Source organism: Leuciscus leuciscus (genome assembly GCF_965113295.1).
Source record: "Leuciscus leuciscus genome assembly, chromosome: 20".
Classification (NCBI taxonomy): domain Eukaryota; kingdom Metazoa; phylum Chordata; class Actinopteri; order Cypriniformes; family Leuciscidae; genus Leuciscus; species Leuciscus leuciscus.
In genome coordinates this window covers 20,629,517-20,654,267 of record NC_138744.1, presented here as the reverse complement: position 1 = coordinate 20,654,267, position 24,751 = coordinate 20,629,517, and the positions used below count along the sequence as shown (strand labels likewise).

The window sequence follows — 24,751 nt, the reverse complement described above, 5'->3', positions numbered from 1 at the left end:
TTTGAGTTGTATCTCATCAAAAAAATCTAATCATCTCTGTGTCATCAGGGGGTTGTTTCACTGAGAAGAAAACAATTGAGATGAAAATCAACAAAAAGGCCAGATTTGATTATGCCTGTTACGACTCCAACATTGACTATGGTTTGTGACTCATATTTATACAAGCAAACACTATAATAAAACCTAAAAGATTTTTAAGGGTCAAGTATTTTCAATAAAATATTATTAACTATGGTAAGCTGGGGCACAAATGACATTTACTAATTCATATTCTTTTTATGACAGCACTTGAAGTCATTGTGGATTCAGTTTCTGAAGAGAGCAACTTTATATTATATTTAACATCTGTGAACGTGGTCCTCCGAAATAGTAAGTAATCCTTTTTTTATTATTTATAAATAAGAATTTTAGTATGAATGTTGCATGCATTAGAATAATCATGAGTGATACTGATCAAGTCATGAGCATTTTAAAAATAAATGTAGAAAGGACACTGTGCTGAGCTTGCTATTTTATCAGAAATGCAGATAAATTAAGAGTTTAACCTCTAAACCTCAGTGGGAGACTTGGATGTGAACCCAGGCAGCACACGGGTGTTTGCCAAGAGAAAGCACTGCAAAGGTGAGCTGAAAGAGGGCGAGACGTACCTCATCATGGGCAATGATGGCCCCACCAAAGACTCAAGCGGAAAGTAAGTACATATTTTCATTTAGCAGTTGCATTTTCTGTAGAAATGTAAAGTGTGTGAATTTTTTTTTTTTTGGGGGATTTTTTAAATAGACCTATAGGCTATATTCCTATCAAGAACTATGGTCTGCTACTTGCTGTGGTTAGGGTTAGGAACAGTCTCATCCTAGATGTTATTTGATTGGACAAAACCTTTTTTTGTCCTCACTATATTTTTTTGTCCTCACTGAACTCACTATTTTTGTCCTCACTATATTTTTTTGTCCTCACTGAACTCACTATTTTTTGTAGACATGGGAAAAGACAAAGTTATGGAAGCTTGTTTTCATCAGGGAATAAAAGATATATATTTTATTCGAGTTTATATCTCACAATCTTGACTTTTTCCTCAGAATTCTGGGTTTGTATATTGCAATTTGGAATTTCTTACTCGCAATTGCAAGTTAATATCACAAATCTGAGGAGAAAAAACCAATTGTTCGAAAAGTCACAATTACCTTTTTTTTATTCCCTGATGGAAACAAGCTTTCATACAAAGTTAACATGTTAACTTAAGATATTAATGAAATGTTAAAGAGTAGCTTTTGACACATTTACAGAATAAAATTTGATTGTATCATAGTTTCATTTTGCTTCCTAAAGATGGAAATCATGAGATTAATAGCAATTATTTTATTGTTTTGACAGTATTGTAAAATGCAATCAAATGAAGAATGTGTGATTTATAAATTCTCTTTCAACTTTATTTAACTGGCAATAGTACAAAGAAAAGATTTCCAATGTTTTCACTGAACAACTTAATTGTATTTTGTAAATATAACAAGTTTGGATTTTGATGGCTGCTATACACTCCAAAGAAGTTGGGACAGAGGCTAAATAACAGTGAAAAGCTTATCGAATATCCAAGTTAAACTCTTTATGAAACAGTCCACAATAAGGTGAATAGGTAATAGGTGAGGGTTGTCACAGAACCAATCACACCCTCAGCAACAGTCCTCTCCGTTCCACCCACTCGTTCACAATCACCAGAATTCAACAACACCCGAACCAGCTCATCAAGGACTCTCTTAATAAGCAGTCACTCCTCTGTTCACCATTGTCTGGTCTTGTTGTTCCTACCGAGCTACTAACTGACTACCCACCTGAAATACTTACCTGTTGATCTGTTCCTTAATCCTCCTCAGTCTTTATTCGTTTTCAGTCATCTTCAGTCTCCAACCATCCAGTTTACTTCAGTCTTCACCTACAAAGATAAGAACTGTTATACTCTGCTGTGTTTACTGTATATCATTTAACTCAATCTGCTTGCATTGCTTATTTCCTACCCATATCTGCAAAATACAACCTGTATGGAAGTTACCTGTGTGTTGCACTCTTCTGCTTGCTGACAGAAGACCAGACCAACAATGCAACATGGAATAGAATCAAGCAATGTCAGTAATCCACCTCTAGATCCGTTTGCCGAACTGGTTCAAGCACTCCGTCAATCATTCCAACCACCGTCACCACTTCTTTACCTACTGCCTCTGCCAGTCCCATGGCCCAACCAGCGACCTACTCAGGGGAGGCTGAGGAAGGCAGCGGGTTTTTGTGACAATGCTCGTTATTCTTCGAGATGCAACCCTGACTCTTCCACAATGATCGAGCGAAAATTGTGTATATAATTTCCCTGCTGACAAGGCAAGCTTTGCAGTGGGCAAGATCCATCTGGGATGCTAATGGCCCCATTACCAGCTTGCTGACGGCTTTCACTACCCAATTTCATACACTACCTGTCGTTAGCAGGAGGAACGAAACCGCTTTGATCACAGCCACTCAGTATCCTCCGTCCACCTCACCATCTGTCGCCCCTCCAGCACCTGAACCCATGCAAGTCGACATTTTCCACCTGTCAAATGCGAAGCATCAACTAAGGAATTTTCATCAACTGTACTTGTACTGTGGGGCAGAAGGACATCTCTTGCCAGCGTGTCCAGTTCCACAACCATGCCAAGTGGTGAGTACTATCCAAATACCACCTTCAATTACACTCTTGACCAGAACTGATGTCATAGTGATGGCTTCCCGCCATTCTGTTTCAGCGAAAGCCCTCATTGACCCTGGGTCAGCAGGCAACTTCATCTCCCTTGACTCTCTGCGCAAGCTCTACCTCCAGGAAAGACCCTGCTCACAAGTTCAAAACATCCACTCGACCCTGGGAAAGCCATTGGGCTGTGGCTACATTCAACATTGTACCCCCACTGTGACGCTCCACATCGGATGCCTCCATCAGCAGGAGATTTCAGTCATGGTGCTGGATGGTTCCACCACTGACGTCATCCTGGGACGCCCGTGGATGCTACAACACTTTCCTTTCATTTGCTGGAATAGTGGTGAGATTCTACAATGGAGTGATTCCTGTTTTGAGAACTGCTTACAACCTGTCAAGAAACTGTCTGTCAAACAACCCTTCACCAGAACAACTTCTTCAAAAACCACTGATGTCAACTCCACCACCATTGAGAGACCAGAAACTTCCAATCATCAGGAGATTCCCCTCGAGTACCGGGTGTTCCAGGATGTCTTTAGCAAGCAGCTAGCGACCAAATTACCACCACAACAGCCATGGGATTGTGCCATCGACCTGCTGCCTGGGCCACTGTTCATCCTAGAACAGAAGGCAATGGAGGAGTACATTGAGGAGGCTCTTAAGCAATAATTCATTTGTCAATCTACTTTCCCTGCCATTTTGATCTTTTTCTTTTTGGGGAAAAAAAGGACAGAGGCTTGCGGCCCTGCATTGATTACTGCACTCTCAACTCCATAAAGTACCGTTACCCTCTTCCTCTGGTCCCAACAGCCCTGGAGCAGTTACGTGGAGCTTGCATCTTCACCAAGTTGGACCTGTGGAGTGCATGCAACCTCAACCAGATACGTGAGGGTGACGAATAGAAAACCACCTTTGTTACACTATCGGCCACTACGAGTACCTCCTGATGCAGAACGGGTTGTCCAACTCACCCTCCGTATTCCATGGATTCATGAACAAAGTGTTCCTCCACCGCTTCGTCATCATCTACATCGAAGACATTCTAATCTATCGAATCCATCTGCAGAGGGCAGTTCGGACACAATAAGACTATACTATACACCTAACAATACTAATCGGGACAGAAGGTCTGCCTGTCGCAAGCTAAGTCCCCGCTATGTCCGCCCATCCAGAGGCAGATCAACGAAGTCACATACCGATTGAACCTTCCACCTCACTACTGTATTTCAACTTCATTCCACGTATCACTACACAAACCGTTCACTAATCCTCGGGTCTGGCGCAGAGGACGTACCTCCTCCTCCTCCAGTGGATGCAGATAAAGGACATTGAGTTATCTGTCCCAAAGATGAAAGTGACCATCCAGACAGGTACAAAAGCAAACATCTGTCATGGTATGGTGGTGCATTAGAGGAAACGGCATGGGTGACTTGCATGTGTGTGAAGGTACCACTGACGTGGAGGCATATATTGGGTTTATACATCAACATTTAATGGCATCAAGATGACATCTTTCCTGGGAAGCAAGACAATACCAGGCCTCATTCAGCATGTGCTTCAACAGAGTGGTTTTGTAGACACTCTTCACCAGTGGTTCTCAACTGCAGCAAGTCAAACCCCCCTGGGGTACAGAACAGAACTAGCCTGTCGTCGTCATACTCAGATTCTAGTCAGAATGTGAGTCTGATACTGCTCCATTGGGCTGTGATTATGGGGCGTGTTTCAACCGAACCAGGAAAGAAAATGCCTCTGCACTAGACCTGGATAGACCTACAACCAATCAGAGCAACGGAGTAGGTGACGTTTGTTTTTCATTCATGTTTCCGATCGACAAATGCCTTGATCGTGGTTCTCTGTTCCTCTTTTAAAATGAATGCGCTGTCGATATCTTCTATAACAGACGCGATGGCGGAATCTACACATGATGTTTTATAAAAAAAGTTCGGGAGGAGCACATTCAAATAATCAATCCAATCAACTTGTCATCAAACAATTACCAGGTCTACCCTATCAGTGTAACGAAGCACCAGACTCAGTAGGATCCATTTGCAGCTTTATTAAGAATAGTCGTACAGGCAGGGTCAACAACAGCAGACAGAGCAATGGAGAAAACACAGAGAACATCCGAGTAACAGGCAGAGGTCATGGCAGGCAGCAATAATCAGAGTCCAATAAACAATCCAAGTCAGGCCAGGCAGAGAAACAATCAGGAAACGGGGAAACAGTCCAAGGTCAGAAATACAAGAAGCAAACATGGGTAATAACACTCAGTAGTGACAGCCAGGGCAAATCAAGACTTCGCAGAGATGTGGTGTGTGAAAGTGGCTTATACTGTATGTGTGTGTGTAAATGAGGTGCAGGTGTGTTGCGCAATCAGTCCCAGGTGAGAGGTATTATGGGAATTTGAGTTCAATACGAAATTATTAATATTCGGGAGACGGATCCCTACGGTGGTGCGGATGAGGCGGTACAGGAGCCTCCTCTGTAACAATCAGCATGAGAGGAAGCATATATTTATTCACTCTGTCAACTCACCTAACATTCCTTGACAGTTTTCAACATCCCTCCACTCACTCTTGGCTTGTTCTTCCACAGCCAGGAATACGTGGGGAGTACTTTGGGTTCGGGCCGAATACCGAGCCCGGAGCCCTCTCCTCAGACAGCATGCCAAATATGCATTTATTCTATCTGACTTATTTGTGTAAACTCGTGAAATCTCAATTCTCCAGCGGCAGTCATCTTTGTTGTAAACAAATTCAACCCAAGCGCTCTTTGGTGACGTGGATGATTACGTTACTGTTGATCATCTGTCCATCATCGTATAAAGCCCGCCCTGACAATTTGATTGGTCCGAACAGCTTTGGTTCGGACATAATAGCTCCACAACGGATCAAGTCCAGACCGAACTTCCCGACCTAAAAATGTTGTGGGCGGGGCTAAGTTTGCCTGGCATCCAGGCTAGAACAGAACCAGTATATGCATACATAATTACAATTCTCAATTACATGAGTTGTGAAAATACAAATACATGATAGAAAGCTTGCAATGTATTGAACTGTACAGGAAAAACAAAATAGTCAGAATGATAAAAGGTTCGGTTAGGTGGAGTTGGGGTTGGAGGAGGGAGTTTAAATGCGAGCAGCTATGCTATGGAGGAAATGCTGAAGGAATGGGAGTTTATATGTGTCGCTGTGATAGATGTCGACACTGAATTGGAACACTTCATGAACAGCTGGCTATCAGCTGATGCGAGCTTGGCTGACGTGGCCTGCCTGAACTAACGCAATGCTTGAAGTTCTTGATTGTATTGCATTTTACAAAATGTCCCAATTTTGGGGATTTGGGGTTGTCATATTTCTGTATACTTCTACAGATTTTCTCTTGCCTTTGTCTTTTAACTTATTTGGGATTGGTAGGCCCTGCACTGTTTTCTGTAAAACTGCTTCATCATATTTCATTCATTTTATTTAGAAAATTTCTATACTAATACACTTAGTATACAAATTAATATAATTAATTAAAATTTCTTCTTTTCTGTTTTCTACACTACCTTTTAAAAGTTTTGGGTCAGTACATTTGTTTAACAATAATACTTTTATTCAACAAGGATACATTACATTAATCAAAAGTTTTAAAAGAAATCTGTTTCAAATAAAAGCGGTTTCTTTTCCAGGCAATTTGCGCTGCATCTGAAGTAGCGACACAAGCGTGTGTGAAATCAGCCCAATGGCATGGCAGGATGTCAACCCGTAGCGTGAACTGTCTGTCATATTGTTTGTTTGTCTGCTGCCAAGGCAGAGCAGCAATCTCACCGCGGCTTCTTTCACCCCAAATGAGGGCCCGGTGCTGCAGCTATCCAGCTCTAAGGAGGTGGATGTGCTCAGCATTACGACAGGAGAGACAAAGGCCTTCCCACCTCACTCTCCTGCTTATGAGGAACTGGTGGAGGTTGTCACTCATGCCGTGACCAAATTAAACTTTGACTGGTTGACCGAGAGCCAGGATGCTTGTCCTAAAAGCAAGCTTGATTTGCATTTCTTGCCCAGTAAAGTGCAACCTCCATGTCGGGGCCTACTTTCTTTTTTTTTTCTGATACCAAGTTGTCGTGATAGTGGAGGAAATTGTTTTCCACCCGTCTCCTTAGCCACCAAGTCTCTATTATAGGATTGAAAGAGCATGGATATGGGGTGATGTCTAAGGTGGAGCAGCCACTTGAAAGCTATCTCTCCCCTGACATGATGTCGGCCTTGAAGGCCCTGACATTAGCCAACCAGGCCATGTAGAACAACTTCGGACTAGGTGGCGTAAACGGCAGCAGGTCAGGCTTGTGCGTGTCTGCATACCATGGCCATCTTGCAGTAGTACCAGGCCGGTCTAATAAAATACCTGGATGAAAGCAAGGGGGTGGGCCCGGAGGCAGTTCGAGAACTGTGCCGGACCACAGGTTTATCTCTTTGGGCCAGCAAGGAGACAGCCAGAGCCATTGGTCTATCTATTGCAGCCCTGGTCAATCTATGGCAGGAGAGGCATTTATGGCTAAATTTGTCTGGAATCAAAGAGAAATACAAAGCCTTTCTCTTGGACACCCCGTTGTCCCCTCCTGGCCTCTTCAGTGATGCTGTCACCTAAGTTTTGAGAGGTTTCAGAAGGCAAACAAGCAAGCGGTGGCAATTCAAAGACACCTTCCTCACTGAAGCCAGGTCTAAGGGGCTGTTGGGTGGGAGAAGTCATAGCGGTCTACAAGCTTCTCAAATAGAGTGCAGCAGATGCAGAGTGTCGCCTCCTGAGCTCCCCTGCAGAGAAAACAGGGATCGGGGCAGAATTCTCAGCCAAAGTCTTTAAGGGTTTGGGTGGATTTACGGACGTCATTATTTCCAAGAAGGTTTTGGCTTAGAGGTACTGATGCCAGTGGTGTCAGGCCTCTGAGGGCAGGCCCCTCCAGGGGGAAGTTGCTCACACCTCATCATACGATACCCGCTCCTGTCTGTGCCCTCAGGCTGTGCCCTCCTCTGTTCCCGTTCTGCCATCCCTGCCGCCCTTATGCTTTGGGGCGCAGCGGTTTCCAGTGAGTTCAGTTCTCAGTGTCTGCCTGAAGACGTTACGCCACTGAGAGACTCTCCCCTCTGAGTAGGGTTTAAGAGAAGCAGGTTCGGTTGTTCCCTGCTGGTCATCCACTTCAGGGTGCCAAACTGACTTTTTAAAATACACCAGAGACCAGTCTCGAGAGGCTGGTTCCCTTAGAGGACTATCTGACAGCATGTAAAATGCCAAATGTGTCTCAGTGGGTCTTGCAAACAGAAAAAGGCTACATAATCCAGTTTGGTTCTCGTCCGCCTCAATTCAATGGGATCCCGCCCACAGTGGTAGGTCCTAAGCAGGCCCTGTTAATGGAACATGAAGTCAAAGCTATTTTGGGGAAGGAGGCCATATTGAGAGTTCCTCCTCCTGAAAGAGAGTCCCGGATCTGCAGCCAGTATTTCATTGTTCCAAAAAAGGATGGGGGGGATACAATTCTAGATCTGCGCCAACTGAACCGTACATTAAAAAAAGTTAAAGTTCAGAATGTTGACTTTGAAACTAATCGTGACTCGGATCAGATCAAATCAGTTCAGAGGACTGATTTGTCACAATAGACCTCAAGGACACATACTTATATGTATCCATCCTTCCTCAGCACAGGAAGTTCCTCAGGTTTGCTTTCGGGGTGAACCTTACCAGTATCGGGTTCTTTCTTCCAGCCTAGCATTGTCACCCAGCACCTTCACAAAGTGCGTGGATGCAGCTACAGCTCCGCTGCGACTCCAGGGCATACTAAATTATGTCAATGATTTGGTTGATTCGTGATCAATCTGAGCATATAGCGGTTCGGCATTGAGATGTTGTCCTCGCCCATATGAGTGAATTGGGGTTAAGGCTGAACGCCAAGAAAAGTGTGCATTCTCCACTACAGAGGACCACTTTTTTGGGAGTGGTATGGGACTCAATGACGATGCAGGCACGTCTGTGCCATACACACTCACTGTGAAACAGTTTCAGAGACTGTTAGATCTGATGGCAGCTGTGTCCAATGTGATACCTTGTGGCTTGATATACGTGAATTTATGTGGTAGAAACCTTGGTTCTTGTCCCAAGGTCCTGTGTTGGGGCACATTGTCATTGCAGAATGCTTACGACAGGCACTTCCTCATGGGCTGGGGAAAAATCCTTGGGTAAGCTGCTCTCCTTTAGAGCAGTGAACAGTATATCCCTGGGCACTTAAATCAGGGTGCAGACATCCTATCAAGGCAGGGGCTGAGGCCCGGGGAATTGAGACTCTAACCCGAGTTGGTGGAATTAATTTGGAAGGAATTCGGCCAGCCAAAAGTTATCTTGTTTGCTTCTCAAGAAACACCACACTGTCCGCTCTGGTTCTCCCTCATGCATCCAGCCCTGCTGGGCTTCAATGCCATGCTACAGACGAGGTCGAGGCCACATCTGTATACCTTTCCCCAGATTACTCTGCTCCCGGGAGTTCGAGAGAGAGTTTGCCTGGACAGCATTAGTCCACTCTTAGTAGCCATGTTCTGGCTGGCCCAAGTATGGTTCTTGGACCTAATGTCTCTCCTCGAATTCTTCTCAATGGCTCTCCATGGGAGATTCCCGTCAGAAGGGACCTTCTGTCTCAGGCAGGGGGCTCAATCCTTCACCCCTGCCCGGACTGGAAACTGTGGGTTTGGCCCCTGAGGTGGACCAGCTCCTAAATCCTGGTCTCTCAACCAAGGTTGTTGAGACCATTCTTAACTTTAGAACTCCCTCCATTAGTTAACCATATCCCTTGAAGTGGGGGGTTTTCATTTCATGGTGCAGAGGTTGTTGGAGAGATCTAGTTAACTTCCCAGTTGGTTCAGTACTGGAGTTCCTTCAAGATCGATTTTTTGCAGGGCTATCCCCCTCCCCTCTAAAGGTGTGCGTGGCAGCCATAGATTCTTACCACACTTCTTTGGGTGATGAGCCATTGGCGAGAAACCCACTGGTGCCCCATTTCCTACGTGGTGCTTTGAGGCTGAGGCCTGCAAGCCATGTGAGGGTTCTGGCTTGGGATTTGGCAGTAGTAGAATGTCTGTCTACAGCACCCTTTGAAGCTATAGACAGGCTCTTGTCAGTATGGCGGAGTGGGTATTATCATTCCTATATAATTGCTACTTCCGGCAGAGCGCAAATTCCCTCGAAAGGGAATGTCTCAGGTTACGACTGTAACCATGGTTCTCTGAAAAGTGAACGAGATGCTAAGTCACCCTGCCATACTTATGCCTGCAATTGACTTGCTTCAGCCAATCAGAAGCTGATATTGTTTGGTCTGGGTGCGCTATATAGCTTACTGGTCGTGAAGTCACACACTACGGGCTGACGTTCCGCCATGCAACTGGACTGATTTTACACATGCTTGAAAAACAATCACACAGAGGCGTTCCCATTAGTGTGGCTACTTCCGATGCAGCGTCTCGTTCCCTTCTCAGAGAATGTAGGATCCATTGAATAAGTTTGTTGTATTTCGGGGTCCTTCGCATCAAAAACTTTGAAAACAGCTGCACTAGCATATAGAAGACCCTAAATCTAATAGACATGAACTCTCTCTCTCTCTCTCTCTCTCTCTCTCTCTCTCTCTCTCTCTCTCTCTCTCTCTCTCTCTCTCTCTCCCTCTCTCCCTCAGCATGCAGTACCTGCTGGATTCAAAGACATGGGTCGAGCAGAAGCTATCAACCTCAATATGCAAGGCATCAGTCAACAAGATTTACTGCAAAGAACTGAAAGATTTTGTGAAAGAGTACCAAGTTGATGGGTGTAACGTGTAGTTTGAACTGCAATTGGTGGGAAATTTTATTATTTCACATCACTACAGCAGAGGAATCTACATTTATCCTAAATTAACCATCATTTATTTTTATGCTACAAATTATGATAACTGAGAAGAACCTATAAGACATGCATTTGCTTTATCTGTAATCATGTCTTAAAATAAACGTGCTTACAAAACATTTAAGAGTCAGTAACTTCAAAACACAATAGACCACTGAAATCACATTAGAGTGCATTAGTGTCCACTCACTTTTTCAGCTGTGTTAGTTCCAGAAATATATTTTTCCATAAATGTTTCGTATAGGGCAGGGATTTTCAAAGCGTGGGGCACACCTCCCCTGGGGGGTGCCAGAGCATGTCAGGGAAGGCACGCAGAGTGGTTAAAAAAAAGTCAATTAATTAATTCATGTACCCACTTAACCCCCTGGGGTCGGCCGGCGCGACTGCCTCGCTTTTTTTCTTATCAGTGTCTCAAATCATTTTTGTCAGACATAAGTGTTATATATTATTCAAAACTGTTAAATGTCTACTTTTATTTGTGTTCACTCATAATAAAAACAAAATTTTGTGATATTCGTGAAATAAGGAAAATAAACATGATGCGCGTTCTGCCATCTCTCTCAGTGTGAAGTCCATTCTGAAACACAGCGAATATGAACTGTAACTCAGTGAATACTTGCCACACAGACATGGGAGATATGTCTTTAGAAAGCTTGAATTATTTATTTTTAAATGATATAATTCATATCAAAAACAAATATTCTCTAAGCAATCCGTATGAAACCAACAAGAGGTACAGTTTCTCAAGCCTCTGCTCATTATCTCTAACGTGACCCAGAGATGGGCACTCGAGTTAGAGACTTGGACTCAAGTCACATTTTTATGGACTTCAGACTTGACTCAGACTCGACCTGAAATGGCTTCAGACTCGACTGAACACAAAAAAGAACTCGTGAATATTTTTTTTTAAGTCTTTAATCCTTAACTACTGATATAATAAATAAAATAAAAAGTTTTTTATTTGAATGGTTTTATAATATCTGCGTCACACATATATTTCCCTACGTGTCGCGGTAGTTCGGACCCTATATAGTCATAGAATTTGATTACGTATGGCCGTGTATTGCGCGTAAACTACGAAATGTCATAATGAAAGTCCCATGAAACATGACTGTGCCATGTTCTTTCATTTGGGTTTATTTTCATGTCTGTTGTGTAATCACATCAAAATAAATGAGAGCACACCGAGTAGCGAACAGGTCTCTTTACTTTTCATTCTCCATAAGCACAACAACCTCTTCCTCTCCACCTTCCTACTTTCATATCTAGAACAATATCTCCATCTAGTGGACATTTACCAATTAGCAACGTAATAAGAGAACACAACAATGTCAAATCGGCTGGATGCAAAGAATGTGGGAAAACAATTAAAGACACCGGAACGACACATTTTATGAGACATCGCATCCACATATTATACTGTGGTGTAGCTGCATGGCTCCTTTGGATTGCAAGCCTGTTTAAACATAACAAAAATATCTAGCCTTGAAACCTAGCACTGTGTTTTACTTTTTTATCAATCTTTTCGTTGTATATTCAGCTTTTCTCTCTCTTAATGTAGGCCTATGTCTATGAGAGAGACGAGATAGAAGGATGTTAATCCATTTATTACTCAAAGCGCATATCTTAACGTATCACAATCATCATGCGTACAGTTTTTTATTGACTTACACATTCCGAGGTTTTATATTTTCAGATAATGACTGTCGTCAATAACAGACTGTCGTTTGTATAACAAACCGCTACTGGCGCCATCTTGCGTCCACCTAGCGATTGTGTTGAAAATAACTCTTGTTGCCAGGACGATTGTTTTATACATTGTAATGGATTATAAAGTAACAAGCTGGATTTACATCTTAGGACCTTTATTACAAACAAAACAGATCATTGAAAGATCATATATTTTTTCTATATAACACAAAGAATAGGATTTTTGAGTACGAGAATAATAATTATTTTTTTTGGTTAAAGGGATAGTTCACTTTGAAATACATTTTTGGTATGTTTTAGCTTACCTCAAGGGCATCCAAGATGTAGGTGTCTTTTTTTCCGCAGTAGTTTCAATTTTTATATTTTTAGGTCAAACCGTTCTTGTCTGTCAGTCATAATGCAGGTCTATGGTCACGGTCTCAAAACACATGCACAGAGTCCAAATTAAAACAATTCCCCGTCGTCCAAATTAAACAATTCCCCATCGTAAGTACACATTGATGGCCTAAGACACGAAACGAGCGGTTTGTGTGAGAAAACGAACAGTATTTATATCGTTTTTACCACTTATACGCAGCCATGTCGAAGTGCTCTGATCTGACGTGTGCGCAGACTGGTGCATAGACATATACACACTAGATGTCGCCTTGTCTACGGCAGTTCATTGAACGAATGTCTTTAAGGCGACATCTAGTGTATATATCTATGCACCAGTCTGCGCACACGTCAGATCAGAGCACTTCGACATGGCTGCGTATAAGTGGTAAAAACTATATAAATACTGTTCGTTTTCTCACACAAACCGCTCGTTTCGTGTCTTAGGCCATCAATGTGTACTTACGATGGGGAATTGTTTAATTTGGACGACGGGGAATTGTTTTAATTTGGACTCTGTGCATGTGTTTTGAGACCGTGACCATAGACCTGCATTATATGACTGACAGACAAGAACGGTTTGACCTAAAAATATAAAAATTGAAACTACTGCGGAAAAAAAGACACCTACATCTTGGATGTCCTTGAGGTAAGCTAAAACATACCAAAAATTAATTTCAAAGTGAACTATCCCTTTAAGGCATGAAATGACTCGAGACTCGACTCTGACTCGTGACAAAAGACTCCAGACTTGACTCAGACTCCAGTGATAAAGACTTCAGCCTTGACTCGGACTCCAGCTTAAAGACTTCAGACTTGTGAACATCTCTGATGTGACCACGTGTGCACAAGCGATTCACATGATAATTGTCCACATGAAGGAATGCAAACCTGTAATCGCCCCATCACCTCAAAACAAAGCTTCAAACTTCCTCATTCCTCTACTTTTCATCGAGTTTGGAAGACATGCTGTGAGTCTACCTTGGATTTACTTCAGAAGAAGAAGAACAAGAAGGATTTGAAGATTTTTAAGGTAAGAAATGTATTCTCACTTATATTAGATAGCGTGTTATTGTTGCATAAACTTCACATTGTACTAGTTGAACTGGTGCCAGACTAAAATGTATGAAATCGACAGAAACATGTTGAAATACGAACTATATGGTAGGCAACCTTTAAATGCTAAATAAATATACATAGGCCTATGACACAAGGATATTTTATGCTCAATAATATAAAACAGCATGATATAAAAGTAGGCTAGTATGAGTGTTTACACTTACATATTATAATGTTTAGACCAATGTTTACTATGAAATACTGTGTTTGTGGATATCTGCTCAAACGTAGATGTTTAGAATGTGGTAACAATAATGTTTCATAGTGAGGAGTGGCTCAATCGCTTCAGTAAACGGTCTCTGCAAGCGCTGTGCATTTGAAAAGCAAAACACGGCAAACATTAAGCCGTTAAGTTTTTACTCCAAATTTCATTTCATAACGTCATAACGAATGAAAACAATTAAAGTAACATATGATAATCCATATATATTGTTCTCAAGTGTAGCGTGAAGTGTCCCTTCCTAATGATTTCAAGTTTCAGGAATGGCACAAAGGTGTGTGACTGTTCAGGTCTCTCTGTTTAGATCAGTGTGAATGTGCCTTTTTGTCCTTCGTTATGTATCTTTGGATTATGTTGTGTTGTAAATAAATCCAAACCATTAAAAAAATCCATTATTTTAATCTCTCCACATTCTTTGTTCTAGTTCACTCACAGTCCCACCTGATAGGGCCATTAGGGGAGGGTCTTTGTCTTCCCAGGTGTGAAACACTTCAATATTCATGATGATTCACGCCCTCCTCGCATACAGCTTTCTTAAACAAAACATGTCTTACAAATTTTGTGAATGAGTGGGCAGGATGATGTCCACATAGTTTTGAAGCAAATATTCTAGACTATGTGATTCAGTTTTCAAAAGTCTTGTGAACAAATAATCAGTATGGGTTTTATGGCCTTATTTCAGTGACTTAAAGCCACAATATGTAACTTTTTTGCTTTAAAAATAGCAAAAATCACTATATCTATGTTATATATATTTTTTAGTTGTGTACTTACATTATCCCGACTGTTTCCAACAACTTTCAAACCAGGAGAAATTTGTAATTTAATTCGAGAAACGTCCCGTTTCTTTATTTCCGTTTTGTCGCCGTCAATGGCGTCATATCCGCGTTGTCCCTAGTTTCCGCTCGTACTGCCATGGCAACCAGAGCTATGAACCAGAGCCCTCTGATAGTAACCAAAGCGACTGACGGTAGTTCGCAATGTCTATTTGCACGCTGTTGTTTCGTTCAAACATTATGGACCATGGCAAGCAGACTTTGGATTCAATAGGAGAACTAAAACGAGAATCAATATCAGCGCGGTGTTTTCGAGATGCCTAGAGCTCCCATAGACAGTATATAAACGAGAGCTCCACGTCCGAGACTTCGACCGCTTCTACATGTACTTTATTAAACAGGTGAGCACATTTACATAAAACTAATCAATGTTATATAGCTCAACATGATGAAATGTTAGAATATGATCTGTATGTTATTCTAATGTTGATCTAGCTTACTGCTAGTCTCATACAGACAAACTAACACATACATTTCAACACATTCAAATGCAGTTTAGTGTGATAGTGTAATGTTAGACCAAGTGAAACAACGCTGCGTTACCTCACAAATTTAATTTGTCTAATAAACTGACCTGTGACTGTGAGTAGTAATTCTGCACTCGCGTGTAACGTTAGTTCGGTAGAATGAAATGTCCATATTCCTTATATGATAGCTGATAGCTGTCTCTTAGCAATCCCGAACTGCTTCATATCACAGTCATGATAAAAGCATCAATGTATTCAGTCATCCATAAACATTATTAGATCCATAGATTAGATCGGTCGGCTTGACGTTGACGACAAGATCCATAATTCTTAGCAAATGTTGCGTCATCAAACTACGCCTTTGTTATTGTAAATAGGTTAGCGACCCCTAGTGGTGAAAAATTCCATACTGTACGTTTAAAAATATATTTTTATTTTTTTCACCAACCACGCATAAACGTAATTTTCTCAAAACTACAAACTTTTACATACATGCTGCATACATATTATTGTAGCAAAGTTTGTGCTGAATACGGTGTAATCAGACTTTAGCCATTAAAATATTACAAGTAGCCTAACAGAAATAAGCACAAAAATGTCAGGACATGTCAGAACACCTCCAGGGCCCAGAAAACACCTCAGACCCCACAGTATTAATCCGCACTTGTACCACCGGCGTGCAATTTTTCAATTAACTAATTAATTTACATAAACTATATGCCGTTTGAAAGTTGAAAACCTTAAGTTTCGACCTCTGAAGTCAGTTTTTCAATCTTTACTATAGCGTACAGCAGAAATATTACTTTAAAAAGTGAAAAGAAGCAGGTCTTTGGACAAGAAACATCATTGTTCTTTCCTCTCCAGTGTTTGCCATCAGATCATTTTAAACTGGTAAACTGGAAAGTTTTCAGTCCAAGGACCCAGTAAGCGAATACATTCAAGCAGTCAGTTCAAAACATCACCAATGCAGAGAAAACCCACCCAATTATATCAGAGATGCTGGAGAGAATAGTGACTCATATCCAGAGTTTAGTAATTATTCATTTCAGAATGTATTATTCATTTCAGAATGTATTATTCATTTCAGAATGTATTTCACTTCAAAGCCGGACAGTTCTCGTATTCTGTGATTGTTCAAGGTTATCAAGGTACAGTGAAATGCATGAGTCGTACATTAGGCAAGCGAGAGTCTGTTATAATAAATGCGCACACAAACCATATTTGCACTCTCTGCACACTGATCCTTAATACCATAAACCAAGCCAACCCGCTCAGCTACAAGTTGAATCACAACATTACTAACTTTTATCTGAAGCAAAAAAGTATTTGAAAATCGTACAAAAAAACAAAGGTACAAGACTGTGTAGTGAGACTTTAGTGAGAGAAAGCTCTACAATTCAATGATGCACTGCAAAAATGAAATAATTTAATTAAAAACAATGATGAAATATAAAAGTATTCATTTAAAGGTGTTGATTATATATAGTATATCTAACAATTTATTTTAAGTTTATAGAAAAATATGCACATAAATACAAATATTTAAGTATTTAGAGAGTGTAGGGAGATGACTCGATTACATCATTTTCTGTGCTTCATGGGGGCGTGCGTTCCCTGCTGAGCTCTTTTGGTATGATTTGCTCCTCATGACTCTGATTGGTGAAATTATTTGTACAGCATCATGGGTAATGTAGTTCCCATTCAATCAGTCACGTTTGACGTTACATCAGACTGACGTCATGGGGTCAGGGAGGCCAATCACTTTGAAGTGGTAAGTAAACGAGTCAATGAATATTGGCCAGTGAGATTTGCATGAGGAGTCATACCTACCCATACAGACGAGTATAAATATGACTGGCATTACTCACTTCTTTAATTTTTTGCTTCGGAGCCGAGAGGTTGTGAAACAGTGATCGCTCATTTCAGTCATCCTTCAACTGTAGTGGATTCCTGTGCAGAGAAACAGTCATTTTAATTGCTTTTAATTATTTCTCAGGAGATCTCTCCTGCCGGTGTGAGGGCACATGCAACAGTAATTCGCTTCCTGAAAGGGCTGGGCACGCATAAGTGCAGTGTTTCACCCCTCTGTGCTTCGGCGCGTAAGAGCAGATTTCCCAAAAGAGTAAGCACGGGCGGTGAGCGGTTTTTCAAAGACGCCTCTCCATCCGTGCATTCCTGGATTCAGTTGTTTCCTGACAATGAGCTGAGTCTCGACACAGACCATTCCTACACTTTGCTTCGAGAGTCGAGCATATTGGTACAAGGTCCTCCCCGTTGGGTTGTGCTCAGGCACCTAAGCCATCAGGGGCTTCGGGTCAACTGGGAAAAGAGCGAGCTCTCCCCCGTGCAGAGCATCTCTTTTCTCAGTGTGCAGTTGGACTCGGTCAGTATTACAGCGCATCTCACCAGCGAGCGCGCATAGTTGGTGCTGAACTGTCCGAATAAGTTCAGGCGGAGGACAGCGGTTCCACTGAAATAATTTCAGAGGCTCCTGGGGCATATGCCCCAAGCATATTGCCCCAGGCATTCGCAGCCGCGGTAACGCTGCTCGGATTGATGCATATGAGACCGCTTCAGCACTGGCTACAAGGCAGAGTCCCGAGATGGGCATGGCATGCTCCGTGTGACCACGACACCAAGCTGTCGCCAAACATTCAGCCCCTGGTCAGACCTTGCCTTTCTACGGGCCGGAGTGCATTTATGCATTTCCACCAGCGAGCCTGCTCACACAGACATTGTGCAAGGTCAGAGAGGACGAGGTATGGAGGACTACCTCCTCGGGCTTACAATTTGGGTAGGTTACGATTGTGTGAGGGCAGTTGCAAAAGGGCATGCGGCAGCTTTCCAGCATCTCAATCTCCAACACTCGTAACACAGATCAGTGGCAATGGTGCTTTCCATAGGGACCCTATGACGTCAGTCCGATGTCTATGTTATTAATGTAACCCCCGATCCCTGAAGGAGGGAACGGAGACGTTAAGTCCCCCTTGCCACCAGCGCTGAATGGCCGGGATCCCTTTCTCGGCTCCTCAGCAAAACATGAATGAAGTGAGTAATGGCGGTCATATATATACCCGTATGTACAGGTGGGTGTGGCTTGGCGCGCAAATCTCACTGGCCAGTATCTATTGGCTCGTTTAGTTGCCACTTGAAGGTGATTGTGCTCCCCGGCGAGACCCCATGACGTCAGTCCGACATAACGTAATAGTTACATTACTAACCTAGATGTTTTTCACAATTAATTCCACTATTAAACACTAATTTAAAAAAAATAAGCTGAAATAATTTAAGCAGATGGCTTCACAAATATTCCATATACAGTATACCATTGATTATATATTCTCCTATGACATCCCATAAGACTGCTCAGCAGAATACTACTGACCACACAGATAAATCAACACACATCACTGTAGGTGTACTTTTGAAGCTTCTTCCACATCTTCTCACTGAGTTTCATGTTGGTCCAGACATTGAGACTTGGTTTGTTATAGTGAGGTAATTCAGCTTCCCAGCATATGTGTATTTATTTTTTTTCACTTTGCAGTTAAGAGCGTGAGAGGGGCTTCTGTGCTCAAAGTAAACTCTGTAACATCTGCAGGCGAGCGGCGGACTGGGGAGAGTACGTGTACAACAGGGTACAGTATGCACACACTCGGGTGAAGGCGGAGGCTGAAAGGGAATTGCGTCACAGAATCCATATGGAGTAGCTTAAAAAAATAATAGGCAGACTGGGTGAAACAACCTGTGGTTCAGGAAGTTTTTTTTTTTAAGCTACTCCATATGGATTCTGTGACAAAATCCGAAACGATAAATTTTTTGAGCTTGGTTTCAATAAAAGCTATTTTTGGACTAATGAGGAAGTTTTGAGTTCTGAAACCAGGATATTTTTATTACAGGGTATTACAATGAACTCTTATATGTCAAAATATCAAGGAGAATTTGATTTCTCAATTCATGCCCTATTTAAAGGCACACTGTGGAGAAATTGTGTTTTTGTCAAACAGCGACCCCTAGAGTCGCTGTGGAATACTTGCACTGTCGTAAATACCCCTCCACCTCCACCCCCCCCAGAAAATATTGTACCCGACCCGCTTCCTGACCCGCATTTTTTAAAAGTAGTAAATGCATAGCAAGAAGTACACATGACAAAGCCAGCACTTTGGTCATCATCTTTCATTATTTCGGCAAATGTCTCCCACACTTTGCTCTTTCTGTTTGTGTATTTGCGGAGCTTCCACTCCCCAGTCTTCACCTTTTCTCTTGCCGCCTCCATCTCTACCTGAGCTCGACTGAGCTCGTGCGTCATCTTCGCGCCAGTTATTCAGCCAATAAAGTGTAGCAGGCCTATGTATTTCATAGAAAATTGCATGTGAGCGGAGTGGAGCGGGAGCGAGCGGGCGGATCTTGGATAGAGCGCAGAGCGACATTTTTAAAAGGATGGAGCGTCGCCCTATTTCCTGCTCCAATTTCGCTCCGCGCACACCACGATTCTGAAGCATGCTCAGTCAAGCCTGACTCAGTCTATGTTGATGACTGCAAGATGGATTCTATTTTCAGTCAAAACTCAGCTCAATAATTGAGTTCAAAAAGTAGGCTACTTCAAAAAGGAAAATAAGAAGTCATACAGGTGTATAATATAAAACTAACTATAATGTGGTAGAAGAAAACGAATGTGGAGACATCGTTTCAGTCAGTAAAGATTCATTTTGGAATCTAAAAAGACACATCTCTCGAAAACATGCAGTGTGCTATGTGAACACGCTGGGAAGAAAGCAAAAGGTTAGCAAATTGAATACGGTAACTTGTAACAAAGTGTAAATTAAATATAGCATAATATTCAAACAATTGATACAAGCCCATTTAAATTTTAATCCTGACCGCGCTGCGCAAAAGTTCAGTTATAAGAATGTTGGCCTAATAGTTAATTTAGCCTACTTTTAAAACGTTTAAGTATATATTTTTATATTTTTGTTTATATAAATTTTATTATTAGGCCCATTTATTCGTTTTATTTTACAGCAGTTTGTGTGTACAATGGATATAAGCCCATTTAAATTTTAATCGTGCGCGTTGCGCAAAAGTTAACTTAAATTCTGGCCTAATAGTATAGCCTACTTTTAAAATTATGTAGGCTATATTTTTGTTTATATAATTGTTATTTATATTATTAGGCCCATTTATTCGTTTAATTTTACAGGACTTTGTGTAGGCTATATTTCTTCTTACATAGGCCTAATTTGTCATTTGAAATAAAACATTTCTATTTGAAAAATTTTGTTGTTGCTCATTAGTTTAATTTTTTTCTCTTTGTATTCAAATCCCTGCACAACCTAGCCCCTGTCTACCTCTCTGAACTTCTTCATCTCTACACTCCGTCCAGAAGCCTACGATCCCTTGACCAGGCTTTGTTGGTAGTCCCTCACGTTAGGCTTAAGCGTAGAGGCGAACGCGCATTTGCAGTGGCAGGGCCCCGACTTTGGAATGCCCTGCCTCTAGAGATCAGAATGGCCCCTTCACTGTCTGTTTTTAAGTCCCTGCTAAAAACGTATTTGTTTTCCTTAGTGTATTGACTATTGTGATATTGACTACTGTGATTATTTTATTTTATTTTGTTTTTTAAATTGGGTTATATTAAATTTTGCTTGGTCTGGTATGTGGTATCATCTGTAAAGCACTTTGGTCAGCCTATTGGCTGTTGTATATGTGCTATACAAATAAAACGAACTTGAACTTGAACTTGAACTAGTTCTTTAGGAGGTAAGGCTGTGGTCTAAGCTAACAGTGATATACATGTAGATTTTTTTTTCCTTTTTTGGAGCGAGCGGGGGGCGATTTTCATTAAAAATATTTTTGGGTGACCGCAGGCATCCGCTCATTTCGGATAAACCCGCGCATCACTGGTGCCAGTAAAAGCGATACAGACCCCGTCAGGCTATGGCAGACGTGTCATTCAACCTATTGTAAGTCGATCAGTGTTGTTTTTGGCAGCCCTTTTAGTCTTAGTCTTAGTCTTTTGGACGAAAATGCTTTTTAGTTTTAGTCACATTTTAGTCACTTACAAACTTGATAGTTTTAGTCAAGTTTCAGTCGACGAAAACACAAAAAGGTTTTAGTCAAGTTTTAGTCGACGAAAACGCAAAAAGGTTTTAGTCAATTTTAGTAAAAAAAAAAAAAAAAAGTAGTCTTTAACAAATTAATTTAGGTTAAAAAGTATTGGAAATGGGCTTAGGTTTGACAGGTTGTAGCAAGTGTTGCAATTCGAGTGTTGTAACTCAATTCAATTTGAGCTACTACAACATTACACACAGATAAAGTGGTAACAGTGGAATCACTGTTTTACTCCAGAAAAGCCAGGAATAAAAACATTCTTACTTTGGCAATTGTGGCTTTATTATATAATTAGTTAAATAATAATTTATGTTATAATTTGTTATAATCTAAGTTATATAATAATGATATATTACTTTGTACCAATTAGCCAACTAAACTAATGCTCGGACACACTCGGTCTCTCTCGCGCGCAGACACACTCGGTTTCTCTCTCGCGCAGACACACTCGGTCTCTCTCGCGCACTGTCGCTCGCTCGCGCAGTTCGTTTCGCTTTTGTCCAGTCCGGCGCCTCATATCGAAGATGTGTGGCGAGTGACTAGCCGCAGCCGCAGGTGTGTTGTTGTTGTGTGGAATCTGGTGCGCGGCATGGCGGCAGCCGGGTGGTGGGCGTACCCAAAACAAGGATAGGAAGCGGCAGCATTGCCGATACTTTTTTAGCTCAAAACAGACAGATTTCACGCAAAATAGGCAGAAATGACATGCATTGTGAACGTCAGACTTATAATCATTTTCGTTCCGTCTCGTCAACGAAAACTCGAAAACGTCTCGTCATGTTTTAGTCACCTTAGAGCCATTTTTAGCTAGTCATCGTCGCGTTATCGTCATTAAAAAAAGGAGCGTCAACGAAATCATTTCGTTATCGTCATCGTTGACGAAAACAACATTGAAGTCATCGATGTACCATTTCCAGTCTTGGAAATATATTATGAAGGTTGAAAAGCTACATAGTGTTCCTTTAAAGATACACAATATATATATATATATATATATATTGTAGTAAATTATATTTTAATTGATAAACATTTAGGTATGATGCAATCCTAAAAGCCTGTGGTGTTAAAGTCCCCGTGAACCGGAATTTGCAAACGACTTTTCTCCAGTGTTGTGACGTATTTCCAAGTGAAACGGAATATTGAATAGAGGGCAGGGTTTTACTTTAACGCTCCTCCTCTCCATCTTTCGCTCATAGCAGACTAACGGTTTGAAGGGAGTGGTTAAGGGTTTTCAACCCAAGCCATCAAACTGACATCATCAGAGAAGGAACGCCATTCCAGACCAGAAGTAACTTTTCAGATTTTGATTAAAGATTACCACGACAAGCAATTTTTTTCTGTGTATTAACTTGCACGGATAAATTTTTCACCACAAGACTCAATTTTGATTTCATGACGACTTTAATGAGGATCTAAATGAAAGATTCAGTCACAGATTCAAATGGGATTCAAACTTTACACACATTGTTTTTCAGTGGCATCTCAATCAATGTCACAAAAAAACTAAAGAATTTCAATAGAAGTCTAATACAATCTCCAGTGGAAGCCATATGTCTGTGTAATGTGTTGTGTTTATTAGTGCTTGGCAGTTTAAACCCCTGTTTATTATTGTAGTAAAGCTTCTTTGAATATTTTGGAGGAGGGAGGACATAAAGAGGCGAGAGTGCTAAGAGTAGAGGGGGAGAGGAACAGACCCAGGCTTTATGCTCTCATATTATTCTAATCTCTGAGAGTCGGTCCAACATAAGCAACACGGGGGGATTGGCCATCACTTCAATCGGGCTCAGGTCAATGCTTGCCTTGTTTGTGCTGTCACCATTAAACTTCTCGTTATGTTTGAATCAGTAAAGGCTGAACAAATATGCAGTCTCAGAAATGCACATTTAGCATTTGAAAAAAGGTAAAATCCTGTATTTAGGTAAATGCCTCTGCATCTCTTAACATCACCTTCATTTACTTGTTATGCATATCTTGAATTTTTGGCTGTTTACAGCATGATCTTGGCTTGCCAGCCTTCGTGTTGGTACAGTCCATAACATATTAAACAATTCAAATCAACTTCAACCAGTCAACAAAATCGGATTCTTACATTCCTGCTGGAAATCCAACTTAAACGGTTTTTTGGAATATGGTAGCTGGTTTCTAGCTGTGCAAGCTAGTTAACCATTTTAGACCAGCAACAAACCAGCAACAAGCTGGTCATGCAATGCTGCTAAAGCTTATTCACACTGCACTGACATATGTCAACCAACACTGACACTCTCCAGATTACAGTATGTCACTTCTCAGACATTCCACAAGCCAACTAACAGCAGGTGAAGGTGGTCAAGCAGGTTTGTAGAACATGGTAGGCAGCTAGCTGGTCTAAGATGGTCATCATCTGGTTCAAGCTAGTAGACCAGGGGTGCCCAATCCTGTTCCTGGAGATCTACCTTCCTGCTAAATTCAGCTCTAACCTTGAGACTTGAGATCTAACCTTGAGATCAGGGTTAGATCTGAACTCTGCTGGTAGGTAGATCTACAGGAACAGGATTTAGCACCCCTGTAGTAGACTATCTTAAGCCGGGTGCACACTGTGCGATTTGTAATAGTCCTTTACGATTGTTGCTTGTCAGACTGTACGAACATGATCATCACTAGCCGCGTTTCCACTGTCGGGCCAGTGCGAGCCAGGGCTTTAAACCGGCCGTGCCGGGCTGATAGCCTCGGCCTAATAGCACCAGGCCTGCGTTTCCACTGTCGGGCCAGAAGCTCCACAGCGCTTCACTAAAACACGCCCGTAACACGCCTCTCTGGAACAACGTCACACTAACCCATTCACCAACAAATGGAGGTTTTATCAGAAAACTAATCAGAAATCACTGGAAACAGCGTTGAAAACAAACATGATAAAAGCGGCCGTTTGCTGGCATTTTTCTTGTTTACTTGAATATTTAACCCAAGCATCGATGTTTTACCACAGGTTTACAATAAAAAGTGATACATTGATCATAATGAATTCATTTATGTCAAAATTGCACATTAGTCACTCAGAAATAAATTACCGTTAGGTCTATTTCACAAAAGAAAGAGGACACACTTACTTCTTCAGTCGCGTCTGTTACTGTTTATCTGGTAGTTACAGGACATTTTTACATCACATTTAGAAAGAATGATAATTTCTACAAATATATGCCACCAAAAATACGACCTGAGGAGCTTTAGCACTCTCTCGACTCCCATACAGATATTTTCAGTCAGAGAAACAGAGGAAGCTCCTGAAAAAAAAGTTGCTTTATTTTATGATAGTCCGGTATAAAGAGAC

At 41.5% G+C, this 24,751-nt stretch overlaps 1 protein-coding gene and 1 long non-coding RNA gene across 2 annotated transcripts in view; one reads left to right on the top strand and one right to left on the bottom strand.

The window, feature by feature from the left end:
* The window catches only part of LOC309483883 (complement C4-like), a 39,128-nt gene extending 28,397 nt beyond the window's left edge, over positions 1-10,731 (top strand). The window contains exons 38-41 of the mRNA XM_082149958.1: positions 49-141; positions 286-369; positions 559-691; positions 10,407-10,731. Of these exons, the coding sequence (XP_082006084.1) occupies positions 49-141; positions 286-369; positions 559-691; positions 10,407-10,548 (452 nt within the window). The 3' untranslated portion in view covers positions 10,549-10,731. The remainder of the gene's footprint in view (positions 1-48; positions 142-285; positions 370-558; positions 692-10,406) is intronic.
* Positions 6,407-10,395, bottom strand: LOC309483930. The gene is made up of 2 exons (XR_014200669.1): positions 9,251-10,395; positions 6,407-8,792 (listed from the first exon to the last, which is right to left on the bottom strand). It is a non-coding gene; the product is annotated as an uncharacterized lncRNA (long non-coding RNA).
* Positions 10,732-24,751: the final 14,020 nt, after the last annotated feature.